Source organism: Rhea pennata, chromosome 3, assembly GCF_028389875.1.
Source record: "Rhea pennata isolate bPtePen1 chromosome 3, bPtePen1.pri, whole genome shotgun sequence".
NCBI classification, from domain to species: domain Eukaryota; kingdom Metazoa; phylum Chordata; class Aves; order Rheiformes; family Rheidae; genus Rhea; species Rhea pennata.
Window position 1 is genome coordinate 8,960,062 of NC_084665.1, and position 27,311 is coordinate 8,987,372.

At 40.2% G+C, this 27,311-nt stretch overlaps 1 protein-coding gene and 1 long non-coding RNA gene across 3 annotated transcripts in view; one reads left to right on the top strand and one right to left on the bottom strand.

Annotated features, from left to right (window-relative positions):
* Positions 1 to 25,389, top strand: part of LOC134139110 (uncharacterized) — a 50,943-nt gene extending 25,554 nt beyond the window's left edge. The window contains exons 3-5 of the long non-coding RNA XR_009958067.1: positions 21,302 to 21,435; positions 25,086 to 25,169; positions 25,311 to 25,389. This is a non-coding gene — a long non-coding RNA (uncharacterized LOC134139110). The remainder of the gene's footprint in view (positions 1 to 21,301; positions 21,436 to 25,085; positions 25,170 to 25,310) is intronic.
* On the bottom strand, positions 602 to 25,969 carry FERMT1 (FERM domain containing kindlin 1). 2 transcript variants are annotated; one of them, XM_062573497.1, is made up of 15 exons: positions 25,900 to 25,969; positions 21,280 to 21,453; positions 17,395 to 17,628; positions 15,732 to 15,878; positions 14,937 to 15,150; positions 13,879 to 13,981; positions 12,229 to 12,336; positions 11,521 to 11,652; positions 11,331 to 11,380; positions 8,782 to 8,906; positions 7,335 to 7,441; positions 6,168 to 6,389; positions 4,469 to 4,593; positions 2,777 to 2,918; positions 602 to 1,165 (listed from the first exon to the last, which is right to left on the bottom strand). In XM_062573497.1, exons 2-15 carry the CDS (start codon positions 21,428 to 21,430, stop codon positions 992 to 994), a joined length of 2,034 nt encoding a protein of 677 aa, XP_062429481.1. In that variant the 5' UTR covers positions 21,431 to 21,453; positions 25,900 to 25,969; the 3' UTR covers positions 602 to 991. The 2 variants fall into 2 exon arrangements, with proteins under 2 accessions (XP_062429481.1, XP_062429483.1); XM_062573499.1 differs by lacking the exon at positions 17,395 to 17,628.
* Between the last annotated feature and the right edge of the window lie 1,342 nt (positions 25,970 to 27,311).

Sequence of the window (27,311 nt, forward strand, 5' to 3'; positions counted from 1 at the left end):
CACATTATTGGGCAAAACTGAAGCCCACTCAACTCAGTGGGTGTGTGTGGCTCCCTCCAGCAGACAGAACTGTCTGCTACAGATCTTGCTTCATAGGCACAGTATTATTGGGTGACTGCTGTGCATTCTGCGTTACATACATGACGAGCAGCATTTTTACAGGCATTTTAGCTCCTAACTCAATTTATGAATGAGTTTAGTTTAGAATTAGATGACAGTAAAACAGAGTAACAAGGAGAGAAAATGGAAGGCCTACTTTCAGTCTTTTCTAACAGGCAACTAATTTAAAATAGTTAACTACATATTCCTTTTTACCTGGAAATTAATGCAGTACCTCAAGAGTTTAACATTTAGAATCTGGTTTTGCAAAGACTGATGTTTTGTTCTATGCATCTGGTAGCCTCTTTGATTTTAATGGATTCTAGTAGCATAACTGAAGGTAGACATGGGTGTTACATTTTTGAATGATCATGTAACCACTACTTGGGATTTGAAAGTTGTATCTGCAGGACTTCGGAGTACTGATGAAATGTTTTCTGTTCCCAGCATGAATGTTAGACAAGTGATGTAGCTTTAAAAAATGTTATTTATTCAGCTTTGGTTCTGTTTAATCCTGAGACATGCTAGCAAATGTGATTTGCAGGGCTGTAACAGAGAACAAAATTTGCTGTACGACAACCTGAAATCCTTTGTTCTGGATATTAAAACAGATTGTTGCAATTAAAATACTAGACTCAGAAATGCCCAATGGCTACACTCTTTTTGTTTGAAAAGTTCTAGCTGTACGAAAGGAAAACGAAGTCTAATTGTTCTAGTTCATACTCCATCCAGTGACCTTGGCTTCAATATTTAACAAGCTGGAAATAGTTCAGTCATATTACAGGATTATAATATATAGTATATTTATTAGCCAGCAATTAACAATCAGTGTCTTGTTTAATCTCTGGTCCTTTTAGCTGGGGGGAAAGAGAGGGGGAGCGCTTGCTTTACTTCATTCCTGACCTCCAGTTAATTTATGGAACAGCTCTTCATCCAGTGTTTCATTTTGGTCTTTGGAGCGGGTTGATAAGAAGATGTAGCCCCCAATATACTCATGGATGATTTTGCAGTCTGCACTCAGACATGTGAAAGCAATAGACACATTCTGATCAAACTCGATTGCAACCTAAAGAAAATGCACATGGCAAAATCAGTAACAGATAAACTACATTATCTTTCTACCTGACATGAATCTGTAAAAACAGTGAGTGTGAAAGCAGCTAGCCTACAAAGACTGCAGTAAGCCAGTACCTAGCTCTGCTAACAAAAGAGCTGTATAGATTTCTGGGTCTGCAGTATGTTGAAGGTTTTTGGCTGGTTGGTTCTTAACTTTCTGCTGTGGTAGGGCCCTCTTGTGGTCAAAATCTTGCTGCTTGTTTTGGAAGCCAACAAAACAAAGCTTTCTACCAGATTTTTTCTAGTGCCATATATGGAGGCCTTGTAAACACATAGCAACACTGAAACAGTAAGAATGGCACTCCCGACTCTTTGTACACTTAACCAGTAATGTTTAATACTGTTCATTTTTGTGCCCTAACCTTAAATCTGATTTCTGAGGTCAGGTTTTGAGTTTCACTACTGTCAGTCCTAAAATCCAGCAGACAACTGGGGCTAGCTGCTATCTGCAGATTCTGCCTTTTTTGAGAGTGATTTAATGCAAAACCCAACAGCTTTACCAACACATTGCAGGCTCTGGCACAGGAAGTACTGCAGCAATATAGATTTTTTATCCTAGCTCCTGGATATGGATGTGGAAATTATAAGAAGGATCTGTCTCCAGGCTACTTGAATTTACGTCAGGTCACACTAGTTCCACTCCAGAAATCTAAGATTTGCAAAAGGGTCTTTAAGTTTTCAAAGCCAAACTGAGCAACAGCTGGCTGCGCTGAGCAAACTTAACCAAGGTCAGAAGCACCCTGATACAAATCACACCATGGAACTCTACACCTGGGATCACATACTGAAGTAAGAGGAGTTTGCACCATAGCATTGCAATCCCAGCTTGGGATTTAAAAGGCAAGCTGAGTTCATGTAGCTTTAACTCATAATAAAAACAGAGTCATTGCAGTTTAGAGGATGATGCGCAAGTTAAGACTGTGCAGAGAACAAAATGAGATTTTTACTAACAGAGCAGTAAACATATACTAGGGTGGAATTTTTCTCTGAGTCTCTGTATTTCATCCCATCAAAATTAGAGGAAGCTTGTAAAAAATAAGCCTAGTAGGTACATTTTAAACTGGAAACCTTTTAGTTTCTGAACTCAGACTACAGTTTCCATTAAAAAAATTAGATATAGTGGATTATTTAATAACCAGTCATAACACTTAGCTCAGCTGGTTAGAGCGTGGTGCTGCTAATGCCAAGGTCGCAGGTTCAATCCCCCTGTGGGCTATGCTGAGGGTTGGACTAGATGATCTCCAGAGGTCCCTTCCAACCTTACCATTCTATGATTCTATGATAACAAGGCATAAGTGTCCAGTAAGAACATTTTGGGGGGCACGTTTAGCTCAGCTGGCTAGAGCATGGTGCTGCTAATGCCAAGGTCATGGGTTCAGTCCCCGTATGGGCTACGTTAAGGGTTGGACTAGATGATCTCCAGAGGTCCCTTCCAACCTTACCATTCTATGATTCCTATGATTCAAAATCTTTTCACTCTGAGGCTTAAAACCAATCTATGAAAGTATCCTCCAGTGTCTCAAATGTAAGGACTGAATGCGGAGAGCCATTCCAATTTTACCTGGCGTATTTCCCAGTTCACATTCCATTGTTTCATGTTGGAGAACCTCCACGTTGTGATAGGGTCTCCTGTGGCTGCATCTATCCGTATGAGCCTGTTATAAGACACACCGAGCAGATCATCCTTCTTGCTTCCTTTAAACCTGAAAGAAAACCCCAATACCTCTGAGCAGATTCAGCCTGCAGTATTTTTTTCTAGAGAAATGTTTCACCTGCCTTTTTATGCAAGAGCAAAAAAATGCGGGAGAACAGAGGCAGTCAAAACTAATGCGAAGATGTTTCCCTCTCACTCAGTGTTATAGAGCTGTTGGTAACAATAGCCTAAATAGCCTAGGATTGAGGAGAGCTTGGATCTTTCTTCGGGACAGTATTTGTTACAAGGCAAGAATGTAGCCTAGGGAACCATGGCAAAAGATGTTAAAAAAAAAAAACAAAAACAAACAAACAAAAAAAAACCTAGGCAGGTAGGTCTGGCTGCAATCTTTCCAAGTCATTGTTTTGTGCTGAAAAACACCATTCTGTCAAAATGGGAATATTTTGTGCTAATACAAGAACTTGATTTTTTTTTTTTAATTGGGAAGTGTCAACATTAATTTTACTTGCCTCACTCCAGTAATGTTGAAACTTGTTCTTCCATTTATACTCAGCTAAATTATATAATCATATCAAAATACTATATTTATTATATTATGTAGCACTCAGCTTATTAAAATATTTCAGAGTTAGCAGAATAGGCATATTTCTGAGTAGAAATCACACACAAAGATTTTGGTACATTTTAACATTTTGATCAGAGGTGAAAATAAATACCTAAGTAGCAGAACTCTTTGTGGACAGATGTTTCTGAGTAGGAAATTCTTAGCAAAAGGTGAAGGAAACTACCTTCCTCTACCCTTATATTGAAAGCTGGAAAAAAAATCTCATCTGGCTGCTGCTAATAATTTTTATTGTTTTGATTCAGTTTTCGAACCTTCTGTCCTTAAATGAAGCTGGCCCTGAGGAAAAGAATGTGAACTGGACCGCAGTCTGTGAACTCTCCACTGAGGTTCTGCCCATCAGTTTGTAAAATTCATCACAAGATGTTTTGCCCATGCTGTAAGATCACACTGATGCAGTTTAGGATTTTTTTTGCAGAAATACTGCTGACAGATGGGACAAAATATCTATATCTGTTAGTAAATTAAATCATGCCAGGGAACATTCCTGGGCAATGAACTCAATAGAATTGCCTGTTCTGTTAAATTGCTAGTCCTGGCATAGTTCTGGCCCCAGCTAAGTTGTGCTCTCCCACATGACTCCTGGTACAGCTCAGGAGTTAGAACATCCAGAGACTAAGGCAAGTTGGTAGTTTGCATGAATGAATGCATTGCAAACCTGAGAACACCAACAGGATTTAAATCTTACACTTCAGTGAATTTATGTCAGTAAGGGTTTAATCCTACTGATTCGTTACTTCAGGCAAAACCCAAGAGGCGTGTATGAAGGCAGACATCAATGGAGGGTCTTATTTCCAGAATGGAGCTACTGACTGCTACTGCTATGGAAAAAACAGATGCATGAGAGTTACTAGAATTAAAATGGTCTGTGGGGAAATAGGAGTATGTTCCCCAAACTGAGATTCAAGGAACTTCCTGAAAATCACTGACTGTGAACATATTATGGCAGCTTGATATAGCTGTAACAGTGTGATTACCTTACAATGTAGTAGGATAAGCCAAACTCAGGGAGGGACTGCCATGTTTGAATAAAACGCAGCTTGGCCTCCACTAGGGACATCTGGGCTACATTTTGGTGGGCTTCCAGAATACGAGCAGCTAACTGGGAAACACAGGAAGAGAGAAAGATTTCAGTGAACTAGAAAATAAAAATATCTTTGCTTTCATTAAATCAGACATTATTAGCTCTGATGCCAAGTTCAGATACGTAGTGCTGACTGTTCAAGTAAACGTTTGTGAAGATCACCTGAGGATAGATCCTGAGCTGTTGGGGAGAATGGTGCAGGAAGGTCTCAGCACCTGGTTTTGTGCTGCACTGGACCTAGCTCCAACATACTGTAAAATAATCTTGCACTGGACAGGCCCATCCTGTACAGTGAGGTTGCTGGGAAATGAGCATTCTCTACCTGTTCCCCCTCTCCTGGCTACATCACTTCCACTGGGCCAGAAGTGTAAGATGATATTCTCAGGGCAAGAACTTCCATTGATATGAAGATTCATAGGGTTTATTATAGCTCTGCCATGACAGACTGCTGTAGACTAGCTAGGGTTTCCAGTGAAATTTGGCCCTTGGTTCACTGTTGGCCAAAGTGGTAGCAGATGAGGAGCTTCTGAGCTGCACATTCACTACTATAAATACTCTGATCCCAGCTATCCTGGGCAACAATTTGTTCTCATCTGCACTGCTCCAGGCCAGAAATTTTTTAAACTGAAATGTTCTTGGTTCTAATCTTGTATTTCCCTCTTGAGGCAGTGGGCTCTACTGTGCTTGTTCCAAGTTGTGTCTATCTTGCAGCTGACCTGATGTGCCCCTGGTGAACAATCTTGCTGGAATGTTAAATATGTGGCTAAGGAGCAGTTCCGAACACCAGGAAAATGGACTTTGACCATCCTCTGGGTGGGCAGGGCATGTTTGCAACTGAAACGGTGTGAGGGAGGGAATGAGCTCAGCAGGATTCTCTGCTAATGTACCATTCATTACTCATTTATGCATCTTGCAAGCTCTAGGCACCATGCAGTAGCTAAATACAAACTTATTCATGGTAACAAAAGTTCCCTTTGCTAAATAACTGCTTTATCTACTGCATCATTTATCTAGCCCTGAAAGCAGGCCATGAAATCTGCTGCAGTGTGCCCCTTCAATTAGGTGTCTGACAAAGAGATGATATTATGGAAGATGTTGAGTAGCACGTACTCCATTACTTTGGTCTGGGAACTGTGTGCTGCGGGTGGGTGGGCTGAACTCTGTTACAGCAAAATCAGTGAGCAAAGAAAAAAAGTGGAGAGGAGGAGGGGTACCCAGGCCAAGAGGGTAGGAAAACCTCTGTATTTAAGATGCAGACAGTATCTTCCCTTCCTTAAAAACCTTCCCTCTTCATTTTGAAGAGATTTTCAGGTACAGCACTATCTTGAAGACATAATTAGTTACTTCGAGGCAGTGTGGATGTAGGAGTACTTGGAAAAAGTGCTGAGAGACCAGTCACTGTGTTCAGTTTAAAGAAAAGGCATCTTGCTAAATATCAAAGAGGTAAATGCATAGTGTATGATTCTAGTGTATGGCCAGGAATCCTTGCGTGGTTTCCAAAAGCTATCTGAATCTAGTCTTGTCCTTATTCCATCATGTGCCTTGTCTCTGGAATAACTCATCCTCAACCGTAACAGCCATGCTGAGGATACCTGCTTGGACTTGTATTTTTTTGTATAACGTAGTGAGACGAAGCATTCTGGTTTCATGTCCATGCTTTCTGGATCAGAGGCAGCCTGAGGGGAGACATTCCAGTTCTTCATCTTTAAAAATGAAAGAATCTTGTGGACCTCAGGATGATAAGAGCTATCGGCCATCGTTTTGCCTTTTGAGGCTAAGATGCAAGCAGCCATCCATCGAGCATACTGATTCTCCTGCAATAAATAAATTTTCTGATATTTATGTTTGGTATTTCTGAACAAATCATTTATGAAGATGGTTACTGCTCAAACATTTCTCGCTCTAAGATAAAACAACTTTGGAACTATCCTGTTTCATTTGGGTGGATGTATAGGTAATACAGTATCCTTGCACCTCCGTGATAGGCTAGTTCCATGCACAGAATTAGCTTTGTGGAATAGTTACGTTTTAGAGTTTCAGGCGCTTACCTTGAAAATGTACTCAGATTCATTAAAAATAGATGCTTTGTTATAAAGTGTCAAAGAATGCACTATGTGAAACTGGTTTTCAGTGTGTCTACAGCTCCCGCTGATGTCAGCAGCAATTGAGGCTGTATAGTATATCTGATCATCAATGCTACAGTCACTACAAGTTCAGTATTTTCTCCGCATGAATGTTTCTGGAAAATAAGTTTGATGCATGAAACTACTGCTAGTTGACAGAGAGAATTCCAGCGCTCTGGAATAGATTCATTGGGAAATTTTATGGTAGGACTCTTTTCCAAGTAATTACAGAATTGGGATTGATATAAAAGTCTTGAAACAAACTTAAGATCCCTATTATACTACCTTTGTCCCAAGGGAAAGTTCCAATTAAGAAAATGAAGAGAACAAAAACCAGACCTCAACCCTCTGAAAACACTGTAACAAATTTTTTTTCCCATAGTATTTTTTTCTTTCTCTTCCAACTGCTCTACTTGGAAACTGGTTATCAACTTTGAATTATTGCCCCTTCATCCCTTAAACCATTAAGTATTTTTTAGTCTACCACATTTTTCTTATATTCTACTAGACATGTAGATAATGAAGTCTTTGGAGCACCCTTGTTTTTATGTACAACTTCTAGAACAATAGGATAAGGGGTCTCCTAGACAACCTAATAATAAATCTGGAATGCAGACTTTCTGTTCTATTACTCACATTATCGCATCTTAAATATACTTCATTCATGCCATCAGCAACAGGAATTAATAATTTGATTCCAAACTTCTTCCCTGCAACATTTACATCTGGTACAACTTCACATCCTAGATTATAGAGAATCACAAAGAAACAAATTTATTTATTTATTATGTCACTCATTTTAAGTAATAGTATAATGATAAAGAACAGCGCTTAATGGTTGTTCTGCTTTGAGATCAAGGGCCGAGACTTTTGAAGATCAGGCCTAATCAAAGCTTTTTGTTCTAGTACACTGCCCGATCTGGGTTGCCAGGGTGATGAATGCTTTTAGTGATGAATGCTCCGAGCTCAAAGAGCATGTTGTTCAATGTGACTACAAAAAGGTCACGAATGTAAATGCTCTCAAAACCTCTGCTTTATCTGGGGAAACACTCAATACTTAAAGTGGACAGGAGTTGATGAGATAGGTGCTTTTGGAAATTTTACTCTCAGTTTCTTGAAAGCCTGAACTCTATTTTCAGAAGCAAGTTAGTACTGAAAACACAATGTCAGTGACATCTAGTGCAGCTGGGAGGTTCAGAGATCCCAGAGAACTCTGGATAATCTGATTATTTCAATGTTGTAGTGCTATTGTAGGCCTTCTGGATTCGGCTAGAGTCAAAAATGCCACAATGATGCTCCTTTGTGTCAAGTGACACCAAAGCTGTGGGCTACTTGTTCAGGTTTCAGTCACTTTGGCTAGTTTTACCATGCATTCATCTGACCTACTGAGGATGTGCAGATTGGTATGCAGAGCCATTTGTTCACAGGGGTCAATCTTCTTTCTATTTCAAAGGTTTCTTCTAGGATGAATCCTGGGCATCACTGGTTGCCTGATGCTGAACATAGGATGTCCCTGCAGGAGTAGATGTAGATGGAGGCTATATATAGTGCTGGCATCTGCCCTGTGTACATCCAGAGTTTCTCCTCCAGAAGTTCCCTGAAGCTGGGTTGCAGTTATGAAATTCCCCATGTTTGAAACAAAGGTGTAGAGAGCAGTCTTGCACAGCAGTGTATAAGTGCAACCTATGGTATTCCTGTCCATGACAGTATTTGTAATCCTCTGCTACCAATATGCTTTTGCCAAGGACTGAGGTGAGTATTGCCATAAAACATAGATTAAAAATACTTGGAAGTGCAAGTGTCACATATGGATCGTATTCTCTGTCTGACCTATCTCTAAGTGAATTCAGTGGTATAAAGCATTTTAGAAGTTAGGTCAAGATAATCTTGGTTTGGGCTAAGGTATTCAATCGTTTTGGTTAGGCCTCTCTGCGGACAAGGTCTGCCTACTTAAGAGTAGCAGAAAAAGTAGTTTCAGGGTAAATGCTACTGCTTTCTCTTCCTGAGTCTTACAGTGATTTCTTGATTTACTCAAATCATGAATGCAACAGAATAAGTAAATAAAGGAAAAGAAAATTCCTACCTTTTAGGTTTAGTTTCTCAATAGGTTCTCCCTGCGCAGATTCCTTGTTTTTAAAATAAGATACTGAAGTGTCTTTAAAAACAAACCAATATTGCTTGAAGGCTTTCAGTGACAGCTTCTTGGGCCTAAGAGAACAAATGAACTGCATATGTTTATATTTAAATATATGCATCACTAAGTTACTCACAGATATCACTATAGAGCTCAAGTCCTTTGCGGTCATGTACACATGGCATCAATTCACTTACACTTGTGTCACTGGTTGAATCCCATCTATGATTTCTTTTATCTTCCCCCTAGCCCTTTTCTTCTATTCCTTATTGAAGCCATTCCATTCTAACAAAGACTTAACATATTCTGCTTTTTACATGAACTCAGTACTGCTAATGTAACACACTAATTAGTTCTCATGACCAAAACCAGTGTGAGTGTTTTCAGGGTTCCCGATCTAGAAAATTTGCATCAGTAAAACTAGCTTATATTCTACTCAACCTGTGAACTTTTGAGGTAGGGGCCATCTTTTTGGCTTTAAATCTAAATAGTATCTAACATAACAAAATTCTATTCCTTGACTAAGTCCAGAGGTTCTGTACCACTTCAAGAAAAGGTAATAGTTTAAACTATCTTCTTCCATTAGGGCAATATTATTCCAGTTTGTCTCATGCATACAATTACATGGATATAATACTAGCTTTAATTATTTTAGTTTATTCCAGTACTTTGCTAATGTAAGTTCATTTCTTTCAAAGAGTTAATTTTAAAGCATCTGTTGTGAAACTAGGAATTAACTGATAGAACAGTAATGATCAAACATAATCGTGTAGCTGCTGCTTCTCTCTTCAGTAAGAGATAAAAAAAGAGAATTCTTCTAACAATACATTAACACAGTCAAGGAGAAAAAAACATCTAGATTCACTTCAAGAAGAAAAGAACAGAGCTATTAGTTCAAAATATTACTGAATTATAGCACTATTTTACTGGAGAAATACTTCACAACCAGCTACAAAGATCACCACTAAAGTTAAAAAAACAAACAAACAAACCGAAAGTCCACTGTCTGTCTTATACTTTCCTTTAAATCTAAGATGATGGTACAAGCATTATACAGCTAGCTGGAAAATGGTTATTTCTTACACCCTCTGTTGTATTCCCCAGAGTGTTTCTAGAAGTCCTGGACTGGTCCTTTCTAGATCTTTTTGTTTAAATTCCAAAAATAATTGGAATTTTCAAATATATTTGCAAGTATTTTGGCTTTTTAGGTTCCAATACAAGGACAAAAAAAAATGCTTCGAAAATTATGGACTATTATCTTCTATTTAAACTTATGAACTACTTTTCTATTCAGAAAAGTTCCTGAAGACTTTTTCAAAAGCTTACAATTATTTTTCTTTTTTTTTGAAAAAGTACTACAGTTCTCCATAATACTACCACCTATCTGAGAGTAATCTTCACTAGTGAGCTACTGTGCTCCATACAGTGAATAAGTTTTATTCTACCGATAGAGCTGGCAGTACAATATGCAGAACTTTGTGCTTAGGTTTATAATTAAATATTTTTAGTAATAATATGCTCTTGTTCCTTTTAAGGAACTGTTTTACAACTAATCTATTTCCTCCAATGTGTTTAGTTAGGATTTACTATGTATATAGGAAACTTTTAATGATAAAAAGTAACTGCTGGATGATTTTAAAAACAAATTTATCTACTGCTGGGGAAAAAATAATCCATTGTTAGAACCTAGTAACTAACAGAACTTCAAAGGCTTAAATTTCCTTTCATTTTAATCCACCTTGGTAATACGAAGCCAAATACAATTTCTTTATCATAAATGAGTAAACAGTGCAATTTTCAGTTCACTGACTACAAATCAATGTGTCAGCAGAATGAAAATGATAATCCTGCAATATAAATCTGTACTTTCTAAAACTCGAAGACCGTTTTGTGATAAAAGACACTATAGTCTTGAGATCAGTGCAGTGATACTAAATAACCCTTAAAACAGGATTTTATGTGATCACAGAATTGTCCTTTTCTCAGTTTGTTTATTTAGGTCTAGTTTACCACAGTGATACTGGAAAAGAAAAAAAAAAAATCAAACTCCATGTTTGGTTAGAAAGGGGGTAATTTGGTTGCTTCTTTTGTTTTGTGGGAGAAAAAAATACCATAAGGTTGCTTTCAGAAGTTATTTTCTGGGAGAGCTGAAATTTGTTTTTTTCCTGTTTTTTCTTTGGCAAAAACCAGTAACACTTGAAAATAAAATCCTATAATCTTTTCTTTAGAGAAGGTGATTGAACCCTAAGAAATATAAAGAGCTTGTTCTTCTATCTAGCGTAAGTATGTTAGTGCCTCAGGAGCTAAAAAGGTTTGCTGAGAATCTGGCCCAAAAGCAGTAAGAGAAGATGTGAACAGGATGGTATTAGGGTAGTTAGAACTATATGATATCTTTGTTCATTTAAAACATCAGGATCCACTCTTTTGTTAGAATGCAAAACTAAAGGGATTTCTTATGTTTTTGTTTGCATGTTTTATTATTACTTTTAATAACTCACCTAACTAGCCTGAGATTATCAGCAAGTTTCGGGATGTCTGTGATGTCCTCCTATGGATAATCAGGAATAAGTTTAGTACAATGCACTCTGTAAATGTCTGTTAATTATGGTAAGAGATCTGAAACCAAGTAGGTTCAGAGTCAATGCATTTGATACAGTGAAAGCAGTTCTGGTTTCCAAAATGACATACCAAAGTGTTACTTGCTTTTCCACCTTCCAGTGTCACTTCCAGATTAGAAAGTGCAGCTTCTACTTCATCTACTTCTGATTCACAGATGAAATCTTGTGCCTCTGATGACAATGATAATTTGCTTACATGGTACTGAAATGTAACATCAAAAATAAGATTTTTGAAGGGTAAATTCACTTCAAATATGATTCAAATATTAGTTAGTAACATATAATCACAGCATTTGAAAATACAGCCATTGATCTTTTGGGTCTTGGTTAACTGTGTAAAGTTCTACAGCAGAACTTTACTTGTGTCTCATTACCCACATTCCCCTCATTTTCCCCCGTTGCTAAAATATATATTTATGTATTAGACTTTCAGGAAGAACACATGAGATAGTGGTAGTTGGTATGGTGAGCATCACTTCATAGTGGTCTCTTCAAAACTTGAAGACTTGTATCAACATTATATCCTGTGTACAATTTGCTTTAGATAATGTTAGTAAATAGTTCACAAAGTGTATGTATCCGTTTGAGTAATAGTATGCTGCTATTGACTTTAGTTGTTTTATAGTTAATGGACACTGCTTATTGTTTCACACAGACATAAAAGTATGTCCCTAACCGAAGCAGAGCTATCAGCTTAGGCTCTTCCTATCGTAGTCTTGTCCTAGCTTGTGCTTGCCTCTTGAGAAAACAGGTTTTGCAACTTGGATCAAGTACATGCCTGTAGTGCAGCAAAGATCAGCATCTCTTCCTCTGTGCAGTCAATTTCTTCCAACAGGATGGCCCAACGAGCTTGTTCATATATCTGGTTTATTCGCACTGCATCATACTGTAGCAGAAAAGAACGTTGTCATTTATGACCAAAAAATGTGCCTTCATGGTCAGCAACAGCTGATCTAACATGGGCTGAAGCCATAAAAGTCATTTGCTTTCTTCCTCCCACATTTGCCCTGCTGTAGGTTCCCAACTTTCCCTTGCACTATCTCATGTGACTGTGCATAGGGTCACAGCAACTTGCTGATCCAAAAGAAAACTATTCAGGAGTCCTTGGTTGAAGCAGAAGGGGAAGCTAGGACATCCCTTTTTGTGGTAGTAGGTCTTAGACTGGCCTAAGTCAAATGTGAAACCACAGAGTTAAAATAACGTAACATGGTTGAAGGGGTTTACCAGCTTGCTGCTGTCAAAGGACAGAAATCTTTACTCCTCTTCTTCCCCTCTCCTGCTCTTGGTTTTTTGGTTCTAGCCGTATCCTAGTGCTAGCTTGGCATTAGTCAGATTGTGCTGTGAACTGGTTTAATTCACTATTCATTCCTCCCCACCTCCAGGGTAAACATATGCTTGGTTAATAAGCTGAAGTGACTGACAGAGATATTCAAGCTCCAACACTGGTGCAAGGTAGGTGAGGGGAGGATGAACCTGGGAGTATGAGCTCGTTCGTTCAATAGTGGTGAGCTATGAAGTAGCCTTAGGTAATTTCATCTTACACCTCCATTACTGCCTGGGGCAATGAATGAAAATGTTTGGGCTGCTTAAGTTAAGGCACCTGTTTGATTTTTAGGAGAGATAGAATTTCATCCAAAACATGCCAACTATAAAGAAAGGGTTTTTTTTATTATTTTAAAGTCTGAGATGCCTGAAATGAAACAACTCATTTACAGACAGTAATAATGCTAAATCCTCAGCTGATATAAGTGGTCTACATAAAATTCACATTCAAACTCTTGTTGATTTATACTGGTCAATGATCAGGTTTTAATTTCACTAAAAATACCACCCACGTGTTAAAAACCCTGGCTTAACAAAACTACAGTAACTGACTTTTAGTGGAAATAAGTGCAAATGAGAGGCAACTTTAGAGAAGTGTTTAAGTGCGTGTTGCCTTGTTTTCAAAAGGGCTCTAAACATTTCAATCACTCAAATCACACAGTTACATTGGAAAGGATTTAATTTAGGTGCCTAAGTGCTTGAGAGGGCTTGAGCCTGGAAAAGCCAAATCTCACTGAAGGGCAATGGAATGTAAGTGCCATTTTAAGTGCATCTTCAAAAATAGAATGTATATCTTTACATCCTTTGAGATACTACTGGTTAAGGTTTCCCCTTAGTTTTTCTTATTGAAATAGTAAACCAGCTCCCCCTGGAAATCTGGCCACTGTTTCTGATGCTTGTCAGATCTCACCTGAATAAGTTTTTAAGTATCAAGAGGAAGATAGTGATTCACTATCCAGATGGGAAGAGTATGGCCTTAGCTCAAGGGAACAAGTAGAATTTGATCTCTGAACAGACGATAACAAATCCTAGCATTAAAATTCAGTATCCCTGTGTAACACGAAAGCAGGCAAACAATGAGTAACAATAAAAACAAAGCTCTTACTTTTGGATTTAAATCAAAGAAAGTGTAATATTTAAAGCGTAGAAGAAGTTGATCATCCTCCAGAATGCCTTGTTCCATTAGCGATCGAGATGAATCTAGCCAGCTGCAGAAGAAAACAATCCACAAATTCATTTGTACAGGAAAAACTATCATACCTGCAGAGCTCCAATGTAATTGCAGAACAAAAGTGACAATGAACAGCTCTAATTCCTGTGAGCCTGGAAAATTCATACAGCTTGAAAAGGCAGAACTTTCATAAGTATTGTCAACTTGCAGTATATGAACACCATACCTAAAATCTTTCTAATTTTTCTCCAGCCAATTATCTTCTGCTTCAGGCAGATTCTTTCTTCTTGACCTCTAGAAATGGGAAATTAACTTAAGCCAAGGTAAAAATGCTTCTGTATCTTTAGAATTCCTGCTTTTTATTTCAGGGTTTGCAGTTTTATAATTCTGGCTACTTTTGTTACCCAATGAAATATAATTAAAATACTGAAATCACTGTTAAATGCTCCATAGATCTAGAAAATGACAATCTGTGTTTTAATGTTAAAGAAACAATACTCTCCAAGAATTGCATCACTGAACTCCCAGTGCTCTATGTTCTTCTGTGAGGTACAATAAGCAATGTTTGCTTGTGCATAATTAAAAAAGTCACCTATTTGTATTGCATTAGAGCTTACTAACTTCATCCAAGTATGTAATTCTGCTGCCCCTTAAAACCTTTTTGAGCTTGTTATCCAAACTGACCTTGAGCTGTGCCCACGCGCTGCTGCTCACTTCAGTGGATCTGCCTTAATCTGACATAGGAATTTAATCCAGAGTCTACTCAATTTTATCAACAAAGTTGTCTCACCAAGAACATTGATTAAGGAAGAAAGATAAAGAGTTTAAGATTTCTGGGATGAAGTCTAAAGCAAGGTATGTTTTAAAGTAGCAATATATAGCCTAATATTAGGTTTCGGTTTTCAAATTCTGCTTAGCACTTCTTAAAAAGCTGGATTAATGGCACCTCTGTTAAGGCAGCTAACAAAGATATCAAAGAGAGGCATCCTTACCCTGCATTAAGTTTGGCTTTGTCAGCTAAAGTCCGAGGCTGGTACATCTCTGCTAGTGTTTCTGGAGAACAGTTGGGATGACTGAAGGCAAGGATGCTGCAGTTCTGCTCAGTCAAGGGACTGTCACTGAACCAAGTCATTGTAGAAGAAGCTGGTGTCCCATTCACAGGATCGTAAGTAGGTGTCATGGTTTTACTATATAAGCCTGGACTTGCTGCAAATTAAAAACAGTAATGCATTATTCCAAAGAAAATAACCTTCAGAGTCAGGTAGTCTACTGCTTCCCAGCATAAAAGATCCTCTTCTTTAAGACACTCTCCTATCTATGGTTTGCAGCAGGCCTTGCCCTTTCATAGATGAAGTGCCCTCAGGGACAGAAGAGCTTTACTTTGTTCTGTGAAATATCTCAGATTTGGCAGAGAAAGGAGAGACTTATTTTCAATTCTGTATTTTTGCTTCTCCTTTTAGGTTGCCAAAATTGTTGAACAGTTTAAGAGTAGCCTCATGTTTTCAAAGAGCAGTAGCAGATACTGTGTGCATTACCACAGTTAGTAATCTGTTTTCTGGTGTGCCCTTTCATATATCAATAGAAAGATTATTATTTTTTTAAGGAAAATACTGATAATACTAGAGATTTCAGTAACTTTTTGGAACTATTAATTTCAGGTCCACTGTGTCTCTCTGAGCTCCATTCTACATTAAACTGTTCTCCCCTATTTTAATTGTGGATCAAAGAATTTCTTCCTCCTTTTGGCCTTCAATCAGAAGAGTAAGATCACATGAGTTTTCCATTACCTGATGATCCAGAAATCACTGGAGAGTTGCACAAGTTTAGAATATCTTCTATAACTGGTTCTTTGCTATTCTTGTCTTTTTTCTTTCTCTTTTTGAGTGCGTCTTCTGATTGCTTCAACAAAGAGAGTTCTTCTGACCGTCTAATATCTACAATTGCAATTCAGGAATTGAAGCAAGAGAAAACCTTTAATCTCAGAAGTTCATGGCCAAAAAGACCAGTTGGTCAAAGCATTTGGGAAAGCTCCATATTGCTATCTGAATCTTATTTTTAGCAAGTTGAGAGGACTACCCATTTAAAAAAGCCAGTAATTCAGTGTAAAGGCCGAAGACTTCAAGCTGTGAGGGTGAGTTTCCAAGATTTAAGCCTGCTTTTGTACTAAGAATGGCTGCATTTTAGAACATTAAGGAAAAATTCTTTCTCCTTTACTGTCTCTGCAGTTGCCTTTGAGCAGAATGAACTCAATGAAGTCTCTGACTTCTGAATAAGTGAGAACAGAAACAGAACTACTGTATTTGAAGTTCATGCTTTTTTTTTCTTTTTTTCCCCCACTTAAGAATTTTACTTTTCACCTAAAAGACCCTGTCTTGGTGATACGCTATTCCCTAACACACTGCTGCTTTAAACTGGTATTGTCAATTGCAAACCTGGTACTTTGTTTCTGAATGACACTTCTGTCCTGCAGTAAGCAAAGACACTTTTGACAAAAGAGAAGTTACACAGCTCCTGTACTCATTCAATTCAAAGTGGTAGAAAAATGTGGGCAGAAATATTTAATTCAGCCAAATTTCAGTTGAACAATTATCAGACCACTCCATCATATTACACTGTTAAGTGTAATTCGCGCATAGTATCCCTTTCACAACCCATTAGTAGAAGAGGGAGTTGAAAGATTTGTTGTGGTAAATATGGCTTGAGGTGGGAAATTCTTTCTGAAGCTAAATGTGTTAATAGGCTAAGCTTTGAAGATCTAAATTAAAATGGGAATTAGGTGTACCCTAAAATTGAAGGATTGTTTGCAGGCTCAACTTAATCCTGTTGGTCATAGGCACATAGGTTTGGAAGATTTCAAAACCTAGTCTCTACTTGGAGATGCTCCATCCTTGGACTAGCAGAGACACGTGGGCTCATCACTGTAATACGTTAATGGTATTGCGTGAGGTAGTTGTATATGCCCTGGACTGAAAAGGTTTGCAAGTGTCTTAGACACTCAAGCACATTCCTTCTAAAGTAAAGCAATAACCCAAGTTGACTATCATATTACGGATCCTAGCACAAGTAGTAAATCAGCTGGTGCCCATGAAATTGCCTGTGCTAGAAGCTGGTATAGGAGGTGAATCTGCTCTTTGCTATGAGCCAGAAAACAAGCTGGCTCAAGGAGGAAAAGGATCCCTGCAAAGCTATCAATAGGACTTTGACAAGCCAGTATTCCTTGTGGGCCATAGGACACACTTCTCAGCACCATTTGCATTAATGTTACTGCACTGAGAATCATTGATAAGTGTTGGATACTAAAAACAGAAGTCTGTTCTTTGATCTCAGATCAACTCAATTAAATTTCTCCTTGATCTAAACAGTCTTGCAGGAGTAAGGACTTTACATCAAACAAAGACACCTAATGAAATGCTCAAATTTAATTGTAGGAAAGGATTTGGTTTTACGTACTGAGAATTTTGCAGATGTCACTGACAGCTTTGAATACTACCGAAGAGAAGCTGACTTTCAGTCTCACAGTCTTCATGTTTGGCAAGCGAAGCCGCAGCATTTTGTGCTGAGTAGTGAAGAGCAGCTTAGCATCTGCCTGCACCCCACATTTATCCAGTGTCCAGTGGGTTTTCAGAAGCCAGCATTTTTTCTGCTCCCACCAAAGAGCATAATCTGACCAATCCTGTGTAATTTCTAGCAAAATGGGGGGGGGGGGAGGGAAAGACAGTTAATAAATTAGAGCAAATATATTCAAAAACTTGGCTTGGAAACAGTGTCATGCAATTAGAAAAAAGTTATTTATATTAAAGTAACAACAACTACAGTTCCTGAGACCTAGACCCCATTTGCTGAATACCTGTGGCAGTCACTGGTAACTAACTTTATTTTCCCTGAAGAATTAACATAGATGTCAACTGAGATCAACATCCCTATGGCAGATATCCATAGGGAAAGTGCATCCTAAATTGGTACTGTATATGGTCCAAAGCTTTTTGCATTGTGCTGGGATACATACTAATGACAACACTTTGCAACTTGACAGTGCAAGGTGAAAACCCTCCCACATGGCCTCCCACATGGCCACAAATTCTTCCACAGTCTCCTGGAAAGCACCACTGAACAGCTCTTTTCTACAGGGTTAAGCGTGAGCAATGTGTCCCTGGAAGTCTTAGTGACACATAGCTAAGGGCTGTTCCAGGAAAGACACAGTAATTCAGCTTTTCTCTATTGCTGCACAGTTAGGCTAATGAGGATGCTCACCCAAATGAAACCCACTTAAGACAACTTTATAGTGGCAACATTCTTTAAATAATGAAAATAACAAATCATTATGTTGTAAGTAAACCTGTGACAGTAAGGAAGGAGTTGAAAGGCTCTCCAACATATAAGATGACCTTCTCTACCATGTGGGAGTTAGGAATGTGTAAGAGAAATGGAATAGGTATGATATGGTACAGTGCAGTAGAAAGGTCTTTTAATAGTCTGTCCCAACAAGGGACTGAAGAGAGTTGCTTACTAAAATGTCTTGGAGAAGAGAGGCCTGTCTATAGACAACTGTCTTGTTTCATTAATATGGGCTTGTTTCGGTTTTGATTAAATAAAAATATTTGTGTATTTTGTGCTTTGGAAACTACGCAGATAGAGAAGAGCTGGTTGAATGAAGAACAGATGGGAGACTTCGTTCATTAGTAATGTTAGGAGTTCTGAAGGGGGAGAACAGCGATTTTTGTCTGACTGACCTTGAACAGTATGCCATCCTAACCTGAAAGGTGTCAAAACCTTGATCAGATCAGCTTGAACAGCACTCGTATAGGATAGAGTAAAGCATTGCTATTCTCAATATTACAGGGAATTCTGGGATTCAGTGGCTTCCCAGATGCCAATGATTTGTTGTAGCAGGTATAGTTTCTTTCAACCTTGATTTGCTCCTCACCAGCTCTGCCAGGACGAGGCTGTTCCTCTGTGTGTCTATAGCACAGTAGAACCCCTCCCCTTTTGGTGTTTCTTGGTAAAAAGTTGTTGCAAAAAAAAGTGATGACGAATCATATACAGATTTGCTGTAAACATTATTAATATAGAACGCTTTTGGCACTAGTTGAATACACTAGCTTTATCTAGTTGTAAAAACGCTATGAAAAATTAGTCTTATTACCCAGTGGGAACTCAGGCTACCATTGGCTGTTGGCTGAATCGTGTGTGGAAATACGCAGAGAGGTAGTGGAAACCTACATTGCTTATTATGTTTTTTTCATCACAGATTTGCTACACAGTCAAATGTTGGAAAGGAGATTCCTTGATAAAATCACTATCTCTAAGAGGAGCTTTTTCACCACTAAGTGTTTTCATGTGAAAATACCCTTCCATCAAATTGGAGCCTTTTAAAAATGTCTTGTGTACCTCTTTCTCTTCTCCAAATAACAAATTTCAAAACAAAACTTTTCATTTAGCAGCCGGAGTCCTGAAATTAAGTTGCTAAATTAAAAATTCTTGAGACTATTCTGCTGAAGGGTTTTCTCTTCTTGTTTTTCTGAAGTCAAGCCATTTAAAAAAGATTAAGTTTCAAGGTGGTTTTGGACAGTCAAATAAGTGTAGTTCTCTTTCTTATGGTAAAAAAAATTTTTTTTTGAAGAAACTTAAAAAAAATCCTCTTTTTTCAGCTGGGGGGAAGCACTGCCTTTTTACTGCAGTAATGCTCTTAAATGGTAAAGATTTTTGGGTCATTTCCTAAAACATCCTTCGATACTAATATGCTGCATTTATCAGAAAGAAAGGGACAAAACATTAGATCATTGTATTAAAAATACAAGAACATTTTAAGGTAAATCAAAAGTCTCAAGAGAGAAAGCTGGAACTGTCCACGAGGAGCTACAGATTTTTATTCAGAGCATATAATTCTTTTCTAGATTTTGTACTGTTTGAACAACAAGGAGACATCTATGATGGTATCTGAACAGTAACAAAGCAGCTGGTGGGAAAACAATTATTTATTGTCTTTGAGTTTTATTTTCCCTAGTCTTTCATCTGCTTCAGTAGCTGACACTGAATAATCCACAGTAACTCCCAAACTCTGGCAAACTTGTATGACTTTTGTTCCACAGCCCCATCACATCGATCACCTTGGGAAAAGAAAGAAACCAACCACAAGGCTGCAGCCTACAGAAACAGCTTATCTGTCTCTACCAAAATTTCTTAGCAACATCATATTAACTTCATGGCAGACACACTGATCTCCTATATTTGGATGTCAGACAGAGCAAGCCAGACCTTAGGTTTCAAAGTATCATGCAAAGTGGTGACCAAGCTGACTAGAGGAGAAGGTAACTGCACTGCAGTTTACAATGATTACTGGAATAAGACAGAGGGGAAAAAAATGGAGGAAAAAGAAAAGTCAAAGGTCAGACATTGATGACCACATAAAATAGTTTCTGCATTGAATATTCTACTTTCTGTTGCCCCAAATTTGGTATTTCTAGAGGAATGAACAGAAATGTGAAGCTCGTAGTGTTCACACTTGAAGAGTCTGATCTAGCAGACAGGTGTGCTCTTTTGGGTGAAGCTGGTGAGTGGAGACTTCTAGATTTAAGAACTCCAGGAAGAAGAACAATAGTTGAAAAATAAGTACCATATGAAAACCCGGTGGCATTGATATAACAACCAAATACCATGCCATCTTGCCTGTATCTGTCATTCTGCAGCCTCAGAGAACAGATGATTATTTTGGCAGGCAAATTAATTTGTTTTATTCGAGTTAAAGAAACCTAGATTCTCTTGCTGCCTGTGGGGCTGACCCGCTGTTACTGTACACAGGATACTTTACCTTTTATCTCCTTCTAATTTTGACTCAGCCAGTCTGTGCTCTGAGCAGCTGTCCCCTACTGGATAGCACAATACTAGATTAACTAACCACAGTTAATGTGGCTCTGATTTTGGCTAGAATGCTACTTAGCACAGTAAACAATAACTTCTGAAATGCCTTTGTAACAACTAATACTTTCTCTACATGACTACTACAGATGGATACATTTCTTTTGCTCCTCAAACTAGTTAGGTATAAAGCCTGTCTGGAAAGGGAGTTGGAATAGTTAGTTTAGTCCAATTATGATATTTGTCTAACTGAACAACAAGAAGAGGTATTTTGTTTATGTTGTGATAGCATAGGTGTTTCAGTCATGTCCACATAAAAAGCGAGGCCTGGGTCTGTAGCACCTGCATGCTAGGTACATACCTGGAAATAAGTGAGGCAGTGCCAATTCAAAATATTCAGGAGTTTTTGTTTTGTTTAAGAGGGAAATCTGCGTGTGTTATTTTAATAAGAGTGTATAAATTAAACAGGTCTTTACTCACTAATTTGTTCTACTAATTTCAGCATCACTCCTCCAATATGAAGATCCCCTGAGACGCGTAGTATAAATTCCTTTTGCTCCTCTTCATACTGATGATCAACTGTCACCAGGAGCTCCCAAGAGTTGGACCCATATTCATTTGAGGAAATCATTTCTGGTAATGTCTGTGTAAGCTCTGCAGAAAAAAAAAAAAAAAAAAGAGGATATTGTTTTTCTTCCCATCTTTGAAATAACTGCATCTCTCCGAAGTCCCAAAACACTTCCACACTGCCACGACTTCACAGTGGCCTTGGCTGAAACTTCAGATGTATCTTGTTACCTCTGTACTAGACTCTGCTCTTGTAGTTGCTCTTGCAAGATAGGAACGGATGATTTTTTCTTTGTTTTATTCTGAATGTTTTGGGTTTTCTTCCTATCTCAAGTTCTCTTGTTGGGTAGGGATAGTCTAGTTTCACTCAAGTTTCTCCACTATCCAGTGCTAATCTGGCACTTAGGACACTGTAAAGCCTGCAGTTCACTGTCCAGTAAAGAGAGTAGTTTCACTGATTTGTACACTTATTACTGTAATTTTCCCTGTGAATAAAAGTTTACACTTGCAGCAAAGGCAGATGAATTCTGCCAGTTTGGTGCCATGGGACCACAAGCGGTTTAGTTTTATCCATTTGAGTGGATCTGAGGGGAAACAAAACTTTAGTGGCTCTCTGCCATTCAAACTCTGTTTGAATGGGGAAGATGAAATAAGAATATGAAAAAAATCAAGAAGTGGTGTTAAGAGGGATAAGCTGTCTCTGCGGGGGTGGGGGGAAAACATGCAATCCAGGCAGTTCTGCAGTAAAAGACCAGTACCAGCCCCTTTACAGTGTATTGCTTGTTGTCCAAAAGACACCTGGAAGTGTTAAAAACTTACAGGCATGCAACTGCAGTTCCTGCTTGTAGTCTGTTTGCACAGAGATGTAAGCATGTATCCTGTCTCAGCAGGATGACTAGTCTGAAATCCCACAAGGTTCCTGCTGGACAGCTAAACAGTAATCATGCCAAGCCAAACTAGAGAAGATGCTCAAAGCAGAAGCTCTGGTCATGATCAGTAAACTTCTACTAATTACTGAAGAAGGAGCTTGTAAATATAAAGTGACTGATGCTGCAGGAAGAATTTGTGTTATTTAATCAGTGAGAGAAGAGACCAGATTAACACTCAGCTGTCATGTTAAACTGAACCCTAAGAAACAAACCTTTGCAGTTGAAGCTCAGGCAATGAAGCACACTGTTTCAACTTACTGCAGACTTTCAGCAGTATCTAGGAGCCCAAGTCAGAGACAAAGACTCTGTTAAAGGTAAAGTACAAATACAGACTGCTTCTAATATAAAAAAAATAACTAGGATATTTTTGCAAAGAAAGTGGAGGGCACATTAATAATGTTAACAGACTTCTGTAGCTCTTTCTAAAAAGTATTAAGTAAATTAAAACCGTTAGTCTAAAACTTAGCTCAAAAAGAATCAAGGGCCGTGGTCACAGGTGAGAAGTGAGAGAGGGAATGACCTTTTCTAGGACTGACCACAGAAAAAGACCAGACTAGTTTAGGTTACAATAATGTAAAGTTAAGCTAAAGGTTAAATCTAGCATGCCTAGAAACAGGATGAAAATTTAAGTACACCTGTTTACCAAGCTGATAATATTGAAGCTTTATGTTACTGATTAGATAATAAAAGAGGTTTTTAGTGCCAAAAGATATTACTCCAAGGTGGAGCCCAGTTCAAAGTTCATTCCGAGATTCCCATCCAGATGCACAAAGAGCACTTTTCAACTAACCAGCCAGCCTATACTAGCTAAATCTTCTCCAGATTTTCAGATGTTATTAAAGTTTCTTAACATCTTAAGGGTTAAGAATTTCAACAGCAAGACTTTTCTTATTTTGTTGTGTTCACAAAATTATACATCATGCAGTATTTGCATCAGGGAGTACAACTTAATTATGTCATCTAACCATTTCAGTGAAGTTCTTTCAAGATCTGTTCTCAGAATACTAATGTTCTAGATGTGGTTCCTTGAACTCCTTTAGTCCTAGGTCATATCTGATTTCAACTCTATTGATGTAAAACTGAGTATCAAACGGATAATAGAAATGTGGTGGTATTCTACTAATAACGAAAAATGATTCCAAAAGTAAAGGCAATGGAAATATACCTGCTAAAGATACATTTACATACATACATACATACTGATCCCAAAGAAATTAAGTACAACATAAATGAAACAGCCTGCACAGCTTAAAACCATACTTTTAAGGAAAATCAACTTACTAAGAAATGTCATTAGAATAGTGCTGAGTATGCCCTAAACTTCTAAAATCATTTTGATTTATGCAGACCTCTAACTCAGCCTCTTGTAGTCATTAAGTTGCATTTTTCTAACTTATATCCAGGAACAAGTGCTACTGTTAATTATGTTAACATTGATGTGGCAGCCTACACCTTTTCACCAAATACTTACTAAACCAACAAGGCTTGATGCTTATCCAATAAGTTTGTTTGTTTTGCCTTGGTAAACAAAGACATTAGGTTGGACACTAGAAAATACTCTGGCTCTACTGCTTCTGGGGTACAGCTAATTACTGAAGAAGGAGCTCGTAAATATAAGATGACTGATGCTGCAGGAAGGATGTAGGTTATTTAATCAGTGAGAGAAGAGACCAGATTAACACTCAGCTGTCATGTTAAACTGAACCCTAAGAAACAACATTGAATTTGTGCAGCTCTGCACCATATGAATTTACTGGCTTAGATATGTCTTACACCAAGGGGTGAAGGGCTGTATCATGTTCCACAGCAGTGTCCACAGACACAGCTTTTGAGCAGGTTGCCCAGGCAGATAAGGCCTCCAGCACAAGGGCAGCAGAATGTGTAGAGATTAATTGTTGTTATGCCTTATTCATAGCAAAAGAAAAAGCTTTGGCTTCAGAAAGCTAGAATGCCACCAGTCATGCTCTAAGCATCAAGAACAGCACTAAAAATCAGTTGGAGTAAGCATAAGAATTGTTTGATTTCATTTCAGGAGCACAGGCATGGAGTCTGGCACAGCAGCCATACTGTTACAGACACTTCAGTGTGCTGTAAGTCCATATTGTTACGGAACAGAAACAGTCTCATCTGCCCCCTTGTGCCAGCAAAACACATTTCAGAACTGATCTGGGTTATTTATTTATTGCAGTCTGGTTTAGTTTCCTAATCCAGTTCTGCATACAAGTGCATGTGCTGACACGGGTGAAAATGAGCAGCCCAAGGGGTGGGTGAAACTGTTTCTTTCATTCATGTTGCTGGTTTATAGGGCTTGGAAAACCATGGCCTGAGTGCAGCTAATTCTGGCACTCTATCATTCCCTAAAGCTGCTCTCTTCCCCACTTCCTTTTCAAAACAAGAAGTTTCAGTCTGATGATAAGAAAACATGCACATTAGTAAACCATCACAGAATGCACCACAAAGAGACACTAGTCTCCAAAAAGAAGCAAGCTCAGCAACAAGCACAACTCACTGCTGGATATTTAAAAAACAACCCCAAACACCATGTCTTCAGACCTTCAGGTCAAGCCTGGATCTGCTCTGGGAACACACCCCAGGGGCTGCACGGCAGGGGGGTGCCTGCATGGCCTCTTCCAGGGCTCAGGGAGGCCACAAGCAGTCTTCAGGCCACTGCTAATGCCAGGCAATATTTTTACAGAGCATCTTAGCCGACCTGGCTATAGAAAAGTAGTAATTTAACAGCTGAACTCTATAGTGTGTGTGTCCATGCTATTAATTCTGTGCATATTTTAGCCCTTACAGCTCCAAAATTAACACTTGGTGTGGAAATACAAGAGGACGTCTTTTGTACTACAGCAAGAACAGATCCACTTTAAGGTAAGTGTGTGTGTGGGGAAGTAAGTGTGCTACTGCTCTCTCTGAGTATTTCTAAGAGTAGCACCTTGGCATTTTTCATAAGATGACTTAAGAAGCCTTAACCATAAATACTGCATTAATTCCTGCTCCCTTCTGCATTAGGGGAGCAAAGCTTGCATGGGTGTGGGGTCTGACGCCAGGCGGGCGCCCAGTGGAGGCATTTAAGGAAGTGCCAGACTGACACTGAAGAAGTGTCGGCGGTAAGAAGGTTCCCTGAACAGGGTGGCGGAGGGATCCGATCAAACCACAGTGATTTAAAAAAAAAATAAAAAAAAAAAAAAAAAAAGAAAATCTGGCTGTCCCGCATTCCTCCCCCACCTCTCTCGCGGCGCCGAGCAGCCCGCAGCCCCCTTGCAAGTCCCCACACGCAGGGCGCCGCGGGGCCCGCTGACGCCTGTGTGGAGCAGGGCTCTTTCCGCGCGCCCGCCCGTGTCTGTGTGCGCGCGCGCGCGTGACGGGAGCGTGTGAAGGTCCCCACGCAGCCCCTCGCGCGCGGCGGGGGGCGGGTCTGGGGGCCGCGCGTGGAGAGGAGGCCTCCCCACGGCCCCCTGTACGCGTGGGTGCGCGGGCACGGCCCGCCTCTGCGGGGCCCCTGTCACGCGTGGCTGTGTGCGCGGGGCTCCCCGCACGGGGCAGGCGGCGGCGCAGCCCCTGCCGAGCCCCCCCTCCGCCGCTGCCCTCGCTCGCTCACTCGCTCGCAGTGTCCGGCAGCAGCACCGTCCCTCGCCTCCCTGCCCGGTTCCTGCTCCCTTCGCCTCCTGGTTCTGGTGAGGAGGAGGAAGAGGAAGAGGAGGGGGAGGAGCAGGAGCACCGCCCGGCGCGGCGCGGCCCGACCCCGCACCGCGGCGGGGCCCCGAGGGCTGCAGGGAGCGGCGCTGGCGCGGCTCCGCTCCCGCCCCCTTCCCGGCGGGAGCCAGCCACGGGCACCCGGCGGGGCGGGCACCCGGCGGGGCGGGCAGCCTGGCTCCGCTCCCGCCGCCTGGCGGGCACCGGCGTGCCGGCAGGTGCGGGCGAGCCGCGCCCCTGCCCTCTTCGCCGGCGGGCGGCGCGCGGCCGTTGGCGGCGGCGGCCGTTGGCGGGCGGCGCGCGGCCGTTGGCGGCGGGTGGCGCGGCCGTTGGGCGCGCTCCGGCCGCCCCCGCTGCGGGATGCGAGGCCGCGGCCGTCGACGTGCCGTGCGGCTGCCGCCTCCCTCTGCCTGGGCGCGGAGGCAGAGACCTGCCCCTCACCCCGAGGTGCTCCCGCGACCCTTTCCTCGTAGTGGCGCTGCTGTTTCAGGAGGGGGCTCCGGCTTCCTCACTAAAGCCTCACGGCTCTGAAAGCAGAGAAAAAGGAGCAGGGGGAATTTTGTGCCTGAAGGCAGCCCATGCGGATGCAAAGGGCTGTCTCTTGGGCGTGAAGACTTGCAGGTGTCCTGAGAGCAGCAGGAAAAAACAACCACAAAGACTCACCTCAACCCTTTGCAAAGCCTCAGAATACTACCAACAAAATATGAACCATAGCTGTAGACCTATGGCCATAACTGGGTTTGAGTTGCTTGTTGCTTCAGATTTCTCTTCGCTTGGCTGTTGCAAAGCTCACTAACCTACCAGAAATGTTTGCTCATCATGCTGGCTACTGCAGATCCGGGACTATTCGTGTGGCTGAGGGAGTCTTTGAGAAAACAGCAGTGTGAAAAAACTTTCTGCTGGTGATAGCTGTACCACAAGTGAAAGCTACCAAGACGAGGTTGACAGCTGCCCTCAAAAGCGAAGAATAGCAAATCTATATATGAAATACTTCCATATCTCTCTATCAGAAAGTGAGCGCTGGGCAAAAGGCATGGTAAGTATGACTAAAAAGATAAATACTAAGTTTAGAGTAATTAAAAAGCAGTGACTCTACCAGTTACTGCTTTAAAATGTAACTATGCAGATAAAAGCAAGTCTAGTGACCATGGCTAAAGGCTTTCTTCCTTCTGTCGTTGTCATCTTCCTGGCTGACATTGCATGTTGGGTGTGAAACTGATGGGAGTAACAGTGAAACACCCAGAGGAGCCAAAATTAGGCTTGTTGTGGTAGGAATAGCTTCCCATCTCTGTTTAGCAAGAACACCCTTACTCCAAG